The 13968-nt window shown below is 38.3% G+C and overlaps 1 protein-coding gene across 1 annotated transcript; it reads right to left on the bottom strand.

The window, feature by feature from the left end:
• Positions 1 to 959: 959 nt before the first annotated feature.
• Positions 960 to 12480, bottom strand: hs3st3b1a (heparan sulfate (glucosamine) 3-O-sulfotransferase 3B1a). Its single transcript, XM_032588577.1, has 2 exons — positions 11674 to 12480; positions 960 to 2712 (listed from the first exon to the last, which is right to left on the bottom strand). Exons 1-2 carry the CDS (start codon positions 12165 to 12167, stop codon positions 2094 to 2096), a joined length of 1113 nt encoding a protein of 370 aa, XP_032444468.1. The 5' UTR covers positions 12168 to 12480; the 3' UTR covers positions 960 to 2093.
• Between the last annotated feature and the right edge of the window lie 1488 nt (positions 12481 to 13968).

Genomic DNA, 13968 nt, shown 5'->3' with positions numbered 1-13968 from the left:
CCCAAAATTCTGCACCGCTGTTCTTTGAACCAAGCACTCTGTTGAGTGCGAGACATTTTATATCCCTTCACTTTTATTCAGAACCTCAGATTTCATCTCCGACCGTATAGATGTTTAAAGGGACTTAACTCTCCAGGCTGCGAGATGTGTATTTTTCTTGTCTTCCCAGCCTTCAAACATAAGGAACCTCCCTTACAACAGCCTGAAGGGATGTATGCTAACATTGATTTCCCAAATGGGAGCCTAGCAATTACAGCACACCTCCTCCATCCATTTAATTGCAAAGGGAGATGCTTCCTGGGTGATCAGACAGCCTGCCTGACACCAGGGAGACTGGTTTCATCACCTTTGGAAATCTCAGGTAAATGAAGGTGTTTTGAATGGGAGTTAAATAAAGATTAACAGAGAAAGCTGATTCATATCTTCTTATAGCATCAGCTCTTCACGATGGAAAGCACTTGCTCAAAGCAAGCCTCAGAAAACGCAAGACTCCTAAAAATAAAAAATGTCGGAGTGTATTACAAGACAAAATAGTTGTGAGATCAAAGCAAATACTATGCTTGTCAGCATCTCCTTAGAGGTTATTAGTGTTAAAGGACATGGCTGACTGACACAATATTATTGTGCAAAGTTAAGTGTCACCAAGAGGCATAAAGTGTTTTGTAATATCTCCTTGCTCTCCAGAAGGGAAACCTGACACTTTTATTATTTGTTGGGGTCATGGCAACAACATCCTTCCAGTGGCAGCAGTGGGAGGCTGAAACAGCTAAAAAGTAGTTAAAAGCACTCTCCTAATTAGCAAAATAATGTGCAAGATGGTAAATTAGACACAGCAGTCTGCTTTTCCCTGCAGGGATCCAGCAATGTAAACAGGTATTAAGAGGATAGCCCATTAGCAACACACCAAATTTAACAAAGGCCCCATTTTGAAACATCACACATAAAAACATGACAAAGTATACTGGCAAAAAAGATTTATTTTCTACTTCATAAAACCCACATGACTGCAGATTTGCATCAAGATCTCATTTGAAACTGTTTGATTTCAGTGTTTGTGTTGTAAATCAGTCCATACAGCATAGTGCCTTTCCCACATGGCTGCAGATTGTGAATAGTGAATACTGGCTGATGCCAAAAAAAGCTCACAAAGGCATGTCAATTGAGGCTGAATAAAACTCAGCCATAAAACCAAAGTTAACAGAGAAACCTCAGAAGTAGCAGGGTATATATTAAATCCTGTCAGGTGTCACTGAAGGTTGAGAAAGAGATGCTCGTTTTTTTTTTTATGGGAACAGTGCATAATTAACACACTGCAGTAAAAAAAGCTGCGCAGAGCAATAAATCCCAGCAGTTTCAATACGGATCAATACATGTAACTGAGCTGTATGGCTTTTCTCATAAAATAATCTTGTGTTTAGGCATTATAAAAACTGAGGAGCAATTTCATGAAAAACTGATAATAATATCCCCCATGGTGTTGTGCCTGGACTCCCTTTTGGATAAATATAATAAGATAATAAAGTAAAAAAAAACGATCATATATAATTTTATATCAACTTGACTTTGGCTTACGGCTCAACCAAAAGCATTGTGCTACTGATAGACAGATGTTATAATGAGACACACAAGATCAAGGAGATGCCATCACTCAGGCCTAATTGACATGATGAGGACCTATTACTGTATTGATCCACCTGGCAAGTTGCACAGGATCAGCTGAGGTCTATATCGACCCACCTAAGTGGGTGCACAGTCCTCTGAGGGTCAGGCTAATGTTAAGGGGATATTACCAGTTTGTTGGGGAGCTGAATCCTAATCTGATTAGGGTGAAACAAAAGGCAAAAAACGTTTAGGTTGAAAATACCTTAAAATACCTGTGCTTCTGGAAAAAAACACCTCATGGGACTTGAAAACACGAATAAACTGATCAGGCAGCTTTGTGACTTAATATCTTAACAATAAATTATTATAAAATAGACTTCTGAACTTTTTACACACAGCTAAATATTGTACATACACTGTATCACAATATGTCCTGAATGATTATTAAAAAAACACAGACAAAGAACCAGCATTAGTCTGTCATATCTTGCTTAATCCCAGCCAAAGTTGTGACCAGTCATCTTGTAAAACTTCCTATTGAAGGGTTTATAGAAATCCCTTAAAGTCCTCACAACCTGCGGGTCAATATTCGGATGGGTCCTGCCTTTGGTTTTTCCCAGGCAGTGTGGCTTGGTGTTCAACTCTGGTCTTTTAAGGCAAGGGAATCCTTTTGTTGGGTTAAAGTGGAAATACTTCTCCGTGACCACCCTCCGAAGTCTAAGGAAGTCCTGAACACGAGCCATCTCACCCGCAGGGTCGGTAATGAGACGCTCTCCACTAACAAACAGCAACTGCTCCATGGGGAAGAATTGGAGCCACTGTTCAAGGTGTCTGGCGTACATGCCGATCTGAACAGCGCTCCATGTGGTGTCAATCAGACCTGCTGATATGTTCTTAAAAGTGAGGCTCTCAAAGGAGGGGATGTCCGGCTTTTTGGAGCGGGTTTGGGTATAGTCCGAGATGGCTCGGGTGACAGGATTTCGTACAACAACGATCAGTTTGGTGTCTTTAGACATGGAGTAGATCCGAGATGGGACTTCTCTTGTGACAAAGTAGCTGGGGGTCTTCTCCATGGTCAACTGGTCCTCTGACGACTTGGGCATCAGTTCCCTGAAAAACGAAACAAAGAATGTCAAAGACCTACTCTTTTCAACAAAACTCTACGTGGGTTTTGTTCAACACCATCAACTAATTCAAACAAAGTGCAAAACCAGACGAAGACAAGATTAGCGTTGACACAGTCGCTTTGTGTCAAGCTTTAAAAGTGCTGCCTCACCAGAGCTATCATCATCAAGATGACAATTGCTGACGTCATTAGTAGCATTAACCGAGTCTTTGAATGTACATAAAGAGACAGAAAGTGCCAAGAAGAGAAGCAGTCTTGTCAGTCATAAGTGATTCCCTACAAACACAATTTGAAGTTGAAGATGTGTTCGACCTCCACTTATCTCTTTTTATTTTTTCTATTTTAAGAGCTAAATTCTGTCTTAAAAGTTGATTATGAAAGACTCCCTACATTTATTAAAACTGACATTAGCCCAACTAAGAAAAGGCAGCATGCTTTGTACATCTTTTATGACAAACTTTTGCATTCCTTTGAAGAGAATGCAGAAAATAATTAAGTCTATACTTAAAATTGCTAATCTTTGGTCAAAGACAGCTCATGTTAGTCATAGCTAAAGCCTGTTAACTGCAGCCCTGACAGGATAATGGCTAAAGTGACCCAAAGGGGATTAGGACTAAATCTCACAAGCAAGAGTAAGACTATTGGAGCGCCTTCCTGGCAAACTGGGTGGCTGGTTGGTCTCTAGAGAGAAGGAGAGAAGGATGGGTGGCCACTGTGATGAGAGTCAATGGTTTGTGAGTAATTCACAAGGGCAAGCAGAAAGAAATTAGCTGCACAGGTTGTACAAAGAATAAAACATGCTAGGTACAGGTGCATTGTGCTGGAACGATAAGAGATGATCATTTAGCTTCTTCATTCCCCCAACCACAAACCTTACTTCCCGCAGGCCTTCATTACAGAATGGTGGCTCACGCTGATTCGACGGATGTCTTATGCTAAGTGGTGTGTGCAGAATATTTAATGGAAAGTTTTGACTTCACCAGTATTGGCTCCCAACATACCTCATAGGCTTCACAGCAGGCAAAAATATAAATTCTCATATATACAGTATTCCAAGATTGTGATTGTTAGTGCTTGATTTAAATGAAGCAACAGGAAAACGGAGGAGCCATGTCATTAACTTGATTACCATAATTTCCAAACATCTGTTGGTATGCACGCCCTGAGTTTCAATACTCCTCTCCAAACCCAGTAGCTTTTATCTAAAAAATGTATGAGTATGTGGTGGAAAAACACAAAAAATTGTCTATGTGATTTTGTGGGTAAGAGAGAAAAACTGATTGCTTATCTTGGTATTGCATTTTTTATTATTTCCCCCTAAACTCAAAGGGATGATGACATGAAATCCACCTATTGCTTCATATGCACACGGTAAGCTTGAGAGAATATAAAATTCCATTATAAGTTGAATGCAAATATTAAAATTGATAAATAATGGTGTGAAGGGATTTTGTGATGATGTGGACATGCAGTCATGAATGTCATATCAACCTAAAGGTTTTAAAGATGCATTAAAATTGTCTTATTTTGAGAGTTTGTTTAGAAAACAATTAATCAACTTCAAATATTTTAACACAAATTTTGAGTGTGCAATTTTATATTCATTGTGAATTGTCTCATTTATGCACAAAGTCAAAGTTACATAATACAGGCGGTGGCTCAAATATATACATGCACCTTCTACATGTCCATTAGTAGGTTGAGAAGAAACAATATGCTTTTTGTCATGGTCAGGTCTATGTTAGTCCACTTTAAGCTGTTACAAAACTGTTTTCATGTGTGATTTGGGTCAATATCTTGTCGTAACATTTAACAAAAGTTTCACTACTGGGAGCATGAGACTACCACCACAATGCTGAACAGTTGGTACAGTGTCCCTTAGATTCCTTAGCTTCACCAATTACTTTATAAATATGGTCAGGCATTTTATTCTGATGATGTACATAAGACTGAAATTGTGTGTGGACAGATTACCATTATATGTAGACAATAGCTATGTTCCCTTCTCCACAGAGCCTTGGTAACCACTGTTTGTGTTGAAAACCCCACAAGCCTAATCAAGGTAACAGGTACAAGTGACACACACAACTCTATCAGAACCATCTGCAATTATCTTCTGCCTCTCTTGGAAACACATGTCGCTACAGGCCTTTTCTGAAGCCAAAGGGACACTAAAACCTTATAGTCAATGGCACGAACAAAGAATGTGAAAAGTACAACGAGTACTAATTTTGCTGCAAAACACGACAACATCTCTGACTGGGCAAGCTGGGATAACGATGTTTTGAGATCGGCAATGAGGAAATCGGACAAAAGTTGATCATTATTGTTATATATGAAAAGAGATCAGTTTTCCCAAATAAATTCACAATTTTTGAACTTTCAAAACAGGGGAAGAGGAATTACTGTAAGCGTTGAATGTTTTTTTACCAATGAAAAATCTTCTAGACTTGTCACAAATTAAGATGAAGGCAACAAGAGGGTAGTGAGGGCTCTTGAAAAAGGTAGACAAAAGGACTGACAAAAACAGGAGAGAAATGAGAAACAGCATAAGTAAAGAAAAGATGTTTAGAAACAGGTTTCCCACTAACACTGAAGCTAAGCTGTCATTCCGGACAATGCCTTTACTTTTTCCTTCCTTCCTTTAGACATAACCTTCAAGTGTAGTGCACTGTTGTCTTTATTTTGGCTCCCAGACATTCAGGTGTGTCCATTTATAAAAAGCTGCTGGAGAGATAAAATGAGTGTTGTTTACATTCCTGTTTATCAGGAAGCAGGTTCAAAGGTAGGAATTTACGACGTCAGTGCATGCAGCTTTATGCTTTTGTCAGCTCGATGAAGCACTAATTACCTGAATAAGACCAAAACTGAAATAAGATCAAAACTAGCAGCGTTCTCCTTTTTGTGCTGGATTCATCTAAACTTACTCTAAGTGACATCTGTGTTCCATCTTTTTAGAGACAAAGGGCAACACCATAAAACGCTCCCCTATCATCTCCTGCTTTTGCACATTCTTATCCTACACTGCTGCTCTGTGAAGGATCAGGCTACTGTTGGAATCGTCTCTCTTCTCAAACGCAAGGCAAGAAGTGGTGGTATGCAGCCACTTGGAATAATCATACTATTTTACTGTGAGAAAATGCCCAGACAGAAAGAGATTACGTCTTGAGGAGTACCATCCTCTGGACACTGCAGCTAGTCTTATCAGGTACTGAAAGGCATCTTCATCACACCTTACTGAAATGGCCTTCTTACTGGCATTGAAGTGTTCCAGAACAGCAAAGATAGAGAAGTGTATTTTTTTTTTTCCAGCCTCTGCTATTACTGTCAGTAGCTAAAGGCCACATGGAAACAAAGACATAAAAAGCGGAAGAAGGAGAACAATGAGTACATAGGTCATCCTGGAAAAACAAATTAGAATCCTGGAATTTATTTACTTTTAAATGTTGTTGTTGTTGTTCTAGAAGAAAATTTAGATCATTACATGTTAAGTCATCATAAAGCTTAAAGCTTCAAATGTGCGCAAAACTATTGCAAGTTTTGTAATGTAAACCAACACCTCCACCTCTGCTACTTTGGTACTAAGGTAGAGTATAAAGAGAAACATGGAAAATGTTCCCATCCTGCTTTTACTTTATTTCTGCCTTTTGATTAATTGTGCAGCATTCAGACTGAGGAAGAACAGGCATGTTAATGCACTACTTTTGAAGTCGAATATATGAAGTCACATTCTCACTGAAAAGCAATGTGCTGAGTTTAGTGGCTTAAATTCAAAGTGCCACATCGCTAAATTAGCTTTTTGTATTCTTTCATTCCAATGAAGAATGTGTTTAATTTCTAGATAAAAAGTTATCTAATTTCTGAGATAACTGTTTATTGTTATCTCAGAAGAGATAACAATAAACACACAAATCTTGAAATATGAAGCATTTATTGCTTGATATGAACATTAATATTGAGATCCACGATAATAAAGAAATTGCTGTATTGCAATACATATCATATATGTCTATTTATTGATTCCATCATCACCAATTATCTATTTGAATAAAAAAAACCACTTTGATCTTTTATCAAATATTGCTGTTTGATAAAGAATATGATTTATCACAAATGATTTATTATAAAGCCTCTATTTTCTAAAGCCTATAATTAATTAAATAAATTTAAAGTAAATGTAGCAATAATTAGGAGTAATGAATCCAGCTATAAAAATCATTGTGAAATAATTACCATTTATACATCAAGATTTGGCTCCCACATCTCAAGAAGAAAAATGTGTCAAAGTACATGCTCTTAATGTGTTTACAGAAAAAGGGAGGCAGGTGAAGGGTGTCATTTTGACTCTTTAAATGATTCCTCTTCACCATTTTACCAGCCAATCACTGGTCATCCCTGACTGATTGATTGTTGCATGACTATCAGTGAGTAAACTATTTTATGCACACGGACTTTCAGAAAACATTTCTATCATATATCCACAAAAATGTATACTACATGTAGATTTTTTGGTCTAGTGCTTGTATGGCCTTTTTTCTGATGCAGTAGGCAACTGTCCTAAATCCGTATCAAAAACCACCACTGGACAACACATTTCCTATGGTCTGGCAAAAATGTCAAGCTGATGTATTAAGAAAAACAACAGTCTGCAAGTCTTTGTTACTGAGCTTGGGATGACTCAAAAGACGAAAACACTAAAATGCTGCTTGAAGTATCACATTGAATCATTTCAGATAACATTGCTTGGTTCTGTAAATGCATTACGATTGACTGAAAGACTAGAACAAAAAACCTTTAGCTAAAATTGCAAAGATCTGTATTGTACGTCATAGTTTTTTTCCAAAATGCCTCTTGTTGGAACTGTTACAGAGATGAATTGCAGTTTTTGCATGTGCATTTTCGACTTACGGAGTGGTTTGGAACCATTAAGTAATTCCCCGAGGATACATACAGGTCTGTGAAAGGATCAGCTCAGGGCAAAGCAAGGCTTCAAACAAGCACAACAGGGATGGCTTAAGCGAGCTGCCGCTTTCTCAAGATGCTCTGACGTTCTGTGCAGCGAGGGAGACAGACAGAAACTAGAGGCCCATTTTCTCTGAAGACTCCACAAAGGCCTGACATGGAGAAGTGAAGAACTCAAGGGGACATAATGGAGAAAGCTTGCTTTGTTTCAGTTTTTTTTCCAGAGTGCAGCAATAAGTGCAGCAGTTTGACAAATTGCTTCAAGACAGAGCCCAGAGGGGTTGAAGCCACAAATTTCCAGTGTAGTCTTTGAAATCAGAGGGAGAAGTGTTACTTTACCAGAAATAACAATTGAAGATGCACCAATAAGGCTCTTACAGATTTCCTGTTTTCTTAAAGGTCCAATTTTGACCTATTTTCATTCTTATTATCAGACGAAAAAGAGAAATTATTCTGAATGATTTTGTTTTTAGTTGCTATGCATTTCGTGGATTGGGGAAAAATATTTTTTTAGTCAATCAAGGGAAAACCTGACAGTTTCAATGAGTAACATCTAACTGGTGCATCTCTACTGATGACGTAGATCACGTATTTTAAGAATGCTCCTAAAATATATCTAAATTTTGTTTGAACAGTAAAAACTAGTGGATCTGAAACCTGATTGTGTGACTTGCTACTTTAAAGCATCTCATTATAATGCTGTTCCCATTATTTTCATGTCAGTGTGATGCTGATGCATTACTTTGAATCAGTTCATCTTAATCTTTTCAGCTAAAATAGTCAAGTAAGCAAAAAAAAACAAAAACCTCCTGGACTACAACTAACCTGCTTTTGGGAAGTCCAGCTCTTCAAACACTGTTTTCTGAAAGTCAACTTTGAGACTAAAAAGCTTTTGAGAATTTTTTTTTTGGAGGGGCAGGTTCCAGTGACTGCTTCTTTCTGATGAACTCCTACCGGGCTTCGTCAAAGGACACTTTCACCCTTCTGAGCACATTTGCATACAAAGTGAAGGCAGAGAAAACATGTTTCACACTAATTGTCTGCTCCTTTATTGTCAGGGTTAATGCAGTCCTCAGGGGTCCTCCAGCATCCCCTTTTCCTTGAGCACCATAGCGCAGCAGTAAGAAAAGGCTCTGTTTAAATTTACTGCCCTCTATCTGCCACTGGCCTGCACTAAGCTCCCCTGGGGCTCAGAGGAGGATTAGGCCATCTTCTTTTGACACCCTTAGTGAATTTGCAAGAAAGCTTCTCTTTGTTCTTTTTTTGGAGTCTCAAGAGGAAAAACATGATTACAGCAATTAAGTCACATCTACTGTATAAAGCCCAGAGGAGCCTGATCTAAGACTTGGTTCACTAAATGAGTAGTTAATCTGTCCAAAAAAAGATACATAGGAGGAAGTTATCCCATTGATGAGAAAAGGAGGGGGCGCCAGAGGGAGCCGTTCCCACGGCTTTTGGGAATTGAGTCCTCCGCTCCTGTGTTAGTAAGCGTGCACAATCGCCTATCTGCTTCTGTTTTTCTTCCAAAGGGTGAAAACATTTTAGTGTGCATGGCGTCCTGCTGTGTGAGGGCCCATCCTCTGTGTGGGGCTCCAAGGAGGATGGACATAGAGGGCTGCCAACAGCAGACACAACTCAATCCCACCGTCGGAGCCGACAAGCCCACCCAACAGACAGCTCCTCTCCCCAAGAGATTCCTTATCAATAGTCTGGGGGGCAACAAAGTGAAACATGTCGGGGCACAAATCACTAGACATCGTTGTGGGGTTTCCATATTACTGACCAAAGGGGACATAGAACTTCAAGATGAGGGACTCAACCTTAAAGACAGCAGTGAGTCTTTTCTATATAGTTCTTATAAGATGGTTAATTTGTGAGAAAAAGGAGACTTCATTTAGAATGAGTTGGTATGATTTTAGTGATTTCATAACCTTAGGTAAAAATACCACAACTTTTTAATGTGTCATTGTTAGTCAGTACAGCATGATTTTATTAAATGTTGTTTTAGATTAATAATATATTCTACAGTATACAAAATAAAGTTATTTTGATTATGAAATTAATGAACTCTACACAATAAGATAGAGCAAAGTCCCAAATTTGTTTTTCTATTAAGCCAGCCTCCTGGCGATAAGAACTACAACAGATGAGGCAGAGGATCGGCTGCAGCATAGACAAAACTATAAAATCGCTTGTCCTATTTGGCATCTACAAGTAACTCATACTGTTTGACTGGCGGACAACAATAGTGTAGCTATTGTTATTATTTGCAGATAAAAAGCAGATGCTAAAAGTGATTGATTCCAAGAAGGTGACAAATGTTTGAATTTTACACATGGCATCTACAAATGCCATGAATATGAAAACAACTGTTAGAAGATAGGTGTTTATACAACGGATGTTTCCAATCTATTCTGGATGCCCAGCCAGCAGCATAGGTGAAGAAAAGGAGTCACTTTTCACACGCTGCAAATGTCCAAAACCGGAAATTCTTAAAGGAGCTTAAGCGCGAAGTTCCTTGAACAATGCTTCACTTCCCCCATTGTAGCTGTATGGAGCCAGCTTTGAAACAGTGTCTAGATCCTTTGACACTGCCTTTTGATCCCTCAGCTCAATCACCTGAGACAACTGCGTCTTTGATTATTTCTTAATAACAATGTGGCTGGTCTGGTGTAAGGCCAGACCATTTCTGGGAACATTTTGTATACATGTTTTATCAACAATTTTCAGAAATATAATTATTTTTACTGAGCTTTTTGCAGTTAGCCAAGAGTCTGCACACTGAAATGAAGCACAAGGACACCCGTTGCCATGACAGGGAATAAATATGTTGCATTACACAGTGCGGAACATGCAAGCAACTGCAGATTCCAGAAAAATGTTCCTTGGATTAGAGATCTAGAGAAATTACTGAAGCTTCATTAATACACTTTGACTTCTTGAATTAGATACACTCAAGAATGATATTGTACAACTTCTCTGATTCTCTGATTCGTCTCTCAGTTAGAGTTACAGGCTAAAATTTAAGATGGATGGTAAGAAAAAAGGAAAAAAATAGAAACCTACTATTGTATCATTTGGTAATTACAAATCTGACTGAACAAATACCACATGTGTGGTTCCTCAAGACTCCATTGGTCAACTTTAATTCACTATCTAAAACTAAGGTTACTAAAATTTTGTACTGCATCTTTTTTTTTTTTTTTTACCATTTTATGCGTTTTCATGCATTTTATGACTCAGCTTTATACTTCTATGTCATCACATGATCACAGACCATTACAGTCACTATAAGTCAATTTCTCTTTGCTTTTAATGAGTTCCTTCCTGAATGCAGAAAAACAGAAGCTATTCTTTTTTTTTTTCTTTTTTTTATGCTTGCATAACTGGGTGGGTTATTAGTCAGTGCTAAATTAGACTCAAAGAGGCTAAAGATTTGAGAAAATGCAAATACCTTGGTAATCAAACAAGCAGCTGCAGGACATCCAAAATGCAGCTGTCAGGTTCCTGACCAACACAAGGTAGCATTTCACACTAGTCCTTAAATCACCGCACTGACTCCCTGTTTGTCTCAGGATAACGGAGAACTAGAAGCAAGGAGAGATAGACTTTAATTTCTATGTTCCTCACCACTTTAATCAACTGTCTCCAACATGGAAGTCCAAAAAACATAATCGTTTTCTAGAGCTTATTCATCAAATTCCAAGATTGTCTTTTCAGTTTATTTCACGTCTTGGTTTAATTAACCTATCTTTCTGATCACGTGATGGTTGGATTTTGCTTTCTTTTTGTGGCCTATTTATTTTAATTTTCTTTACTTCTGCTTCTGTCTTCTTGTAAAACGCTATACAAACATCTCTTTCCCTTAAAAGGTGTTCGAATATACCCGTCCAGTCACTGAAAACTTGTGTCTGGACTTTATTTAAATCTTGTGGCATAATAAGTCTAATGCTAATAATAATAATATTACTACTAATATGTACCTGTACCACTCTAGTCCCTTGTCGTAGTTGCGGTCGAAGAAGTGCGGCTCTGCTCCCACCGCCCTGATGTCTGGATGCAGCCGCAGAAACTCCAGCAGCGCCCGGGTCCCTCCTTTCTTCACCCCGATGATAATAGCTTGGGGCAACTTTTTGCTCTCCGTCTCATTAAGAAAACCTGACATGGCGTTATCATCCACCGCCTTAGCCTCGCTTCTCACTTCGTTCCACTCGTCTCCCCTGCTGTCCAACTCATTCTCGTTATTCAGTAGGTCCCTGGACGCTCCCAGAGATGAGTCTCGATTGTCAGCCGCAGCGTCATTCTCGTGTCTCCTCACCGGGCTGTACGTCAGGTTTGGGACTGTAGAGCAGTAGCCAACGCAGCAATATATCATGTAGACCCAGAGGGACAACATGATGCAGAAAACAAATAGTTTATTCCTCACGTGGGATGATGGCACAACATGTAAGATGTGTAAAAATGGACTATATTCCATAGGAACTCCGTGGAAAAGTTAAACTCCAGCTTTAAGGCATCTTGGTGTCGCAGCCCCACTCCTTTGACGCGGTTGAAATCCTGCACGATATTTTGTCCAATCACAATTTATGCTCAAAATGGAAAGAAAAATGGGGAAAACGTGTGGTAGATGCGCCTTTTTCTTTAAATATGCCCCGAGAAGATGCACGTTGGTTCTTTTTTTCTTTACTTTTTTCCCTTCTAAATATGCGAAAACAAACATTCAGGATATCACCAGTTGAGCGGCTCCCTGAGCGCAAAGTAGTTTATCTCTCATCACTTGTTCTCAATGTATGAGCGCTCAACCGGAGAGGCACTAATTATCAGCTGCAACAAATGCAAGAGAATGAGACGTAAAATCGTTTCCTGTGCGACCTATCAAAGTAAAAGCACCCCAACATGAGATTTAACAATTAATTAAAAATCATTCTTAGAAAAACATTGCCTTCCAACAGTTATCTGTTTCAGGGACTCGTTCAACTGTGACTTTAATGTTATAATTAAAGTAATTAATTAAATAATAATACAAAAAAACTCTAATACAAATATTTAAAAGAAATTGACACCTTAATAATACTATAATAATAATGCTAGCACCTTATGCTAAATAAATTTACTCAGCTTTTAGAGTTAGAATTTATGTGCAATAGGTTCAATGATTAGACTTATTTTATTTTGAAAGATGAATGTTAATTTTTTACTTCTGCCTTACTGTCTTTGCCTGACTATATCTGCTTGATGCAAAGACAAATAGCAGCAGATGAATAGTGAGTACTGGGTTTTTACATATAATGTCACGATGTATACAGGATTACAAAGTTAATCTAAGTAAAGTACTTGGATTTCCATTTATTGTTTTTATCTTAAACAGGACAGACTGTTGCTTCTGCTAAATCCTCTTCAACTTTTTAATGTTTGATGGGGTATACAAAGTACAGCTGAAAATATTGCTTATAGCGCGATATTGATTATATAGTATTCTTTAAAGCTAATTATAAAAATTCTTTTAAACTATTATAAAATGTCACGATTTCTCTGCCTTCATGGAGAGAGTTAAGGTTCATTTTCACCTTGTAGTTGCTACTTATAGGAAATCATACTATTTGTCTTATTTCATTTTTTAAATTTGTGTTTAATATTAAATTACCAATATTTTGTTTCACTTCACCTTTATGATGCATTTGAAAACCATTACCACTGGCTGCTTATGAAAAATATGTAGTAAACAAGTAAATTATAAGCTATTTAAAACACTTCCAACAATGAGCATTATCTCAGTGCCTATCACTGGTTATTGCTATTTAGATTATGTTTCTACAATGACCTGAGGTTAATTGGAATTTAATGATCTGATATCTGCTGAGAGCAACGTGACACAGTAAAAAGGTGCCATGCATCAGCTGTTTGGTAACGTCACGCAGCAGAGTACGATGGCTGTTTGACTGGGTCAGAGGGAGCTGGGCGCGACATTATCGGAGATTGCTCTAGTAATTTTCCCAAATGTGGACACGCAGTTCAACAAAAACAAACGTTATCAGCTGATTACCAGGTATCTACAAAGGTTCATCATTTACCCATAGAGGCTGTGGACATGCAATTTACAGCAAAGTTGAGGATGTTCGCTTTGAATTTTCTTCAGATGACACCAGAAATGTTTGGTGGGTGCATCTATGTTAACACCTCCTTTTGGAGCAGGGTCAAAGGCCTCCGGTCCCTCTGCACCCCTGAGCTGGCAGAGGATTAGCAGGATTACCCCAGAGCTGCCATGTCACTCACAGTTC

This window comes from Xiphophorus hellerii, chromosome 16 (assembly GCF_003331165.1).
Source record: "Xiphophorus hellerii strain 12219 chromosome 16, Xiphophorus_hellerii-4.1, whole genome shotgun sequence".
Lineage (NCBI taxonomy): Eukaryota > Metazoa > Chordata > Actinopteri > Cyprinodontiformes > Poeciliidae > Xiphophorus > Xiphophorus hellerii.
The sequence above is the reverse complement of the archived record's forward strand: the minus strand, read 5'-3'. Positions and strand labels throughout refer to the sequence as shown.

Coding starts and splice junctions, on each gene's coding strand:
- hs3st3b1a (XM_032588577.1), bottom strand. CDS start 12,167: ATGGAATATAGTCCATTTTTACACATCTTACATGTTGTGCCATCATCC. Junction 2,713..11,673: donor AAGGGACTAGAGTGGTACAG/GTACATATTAGT, acceptor TTCGTTTTTCAG/GGAACTGATGCCCAAGTCGT.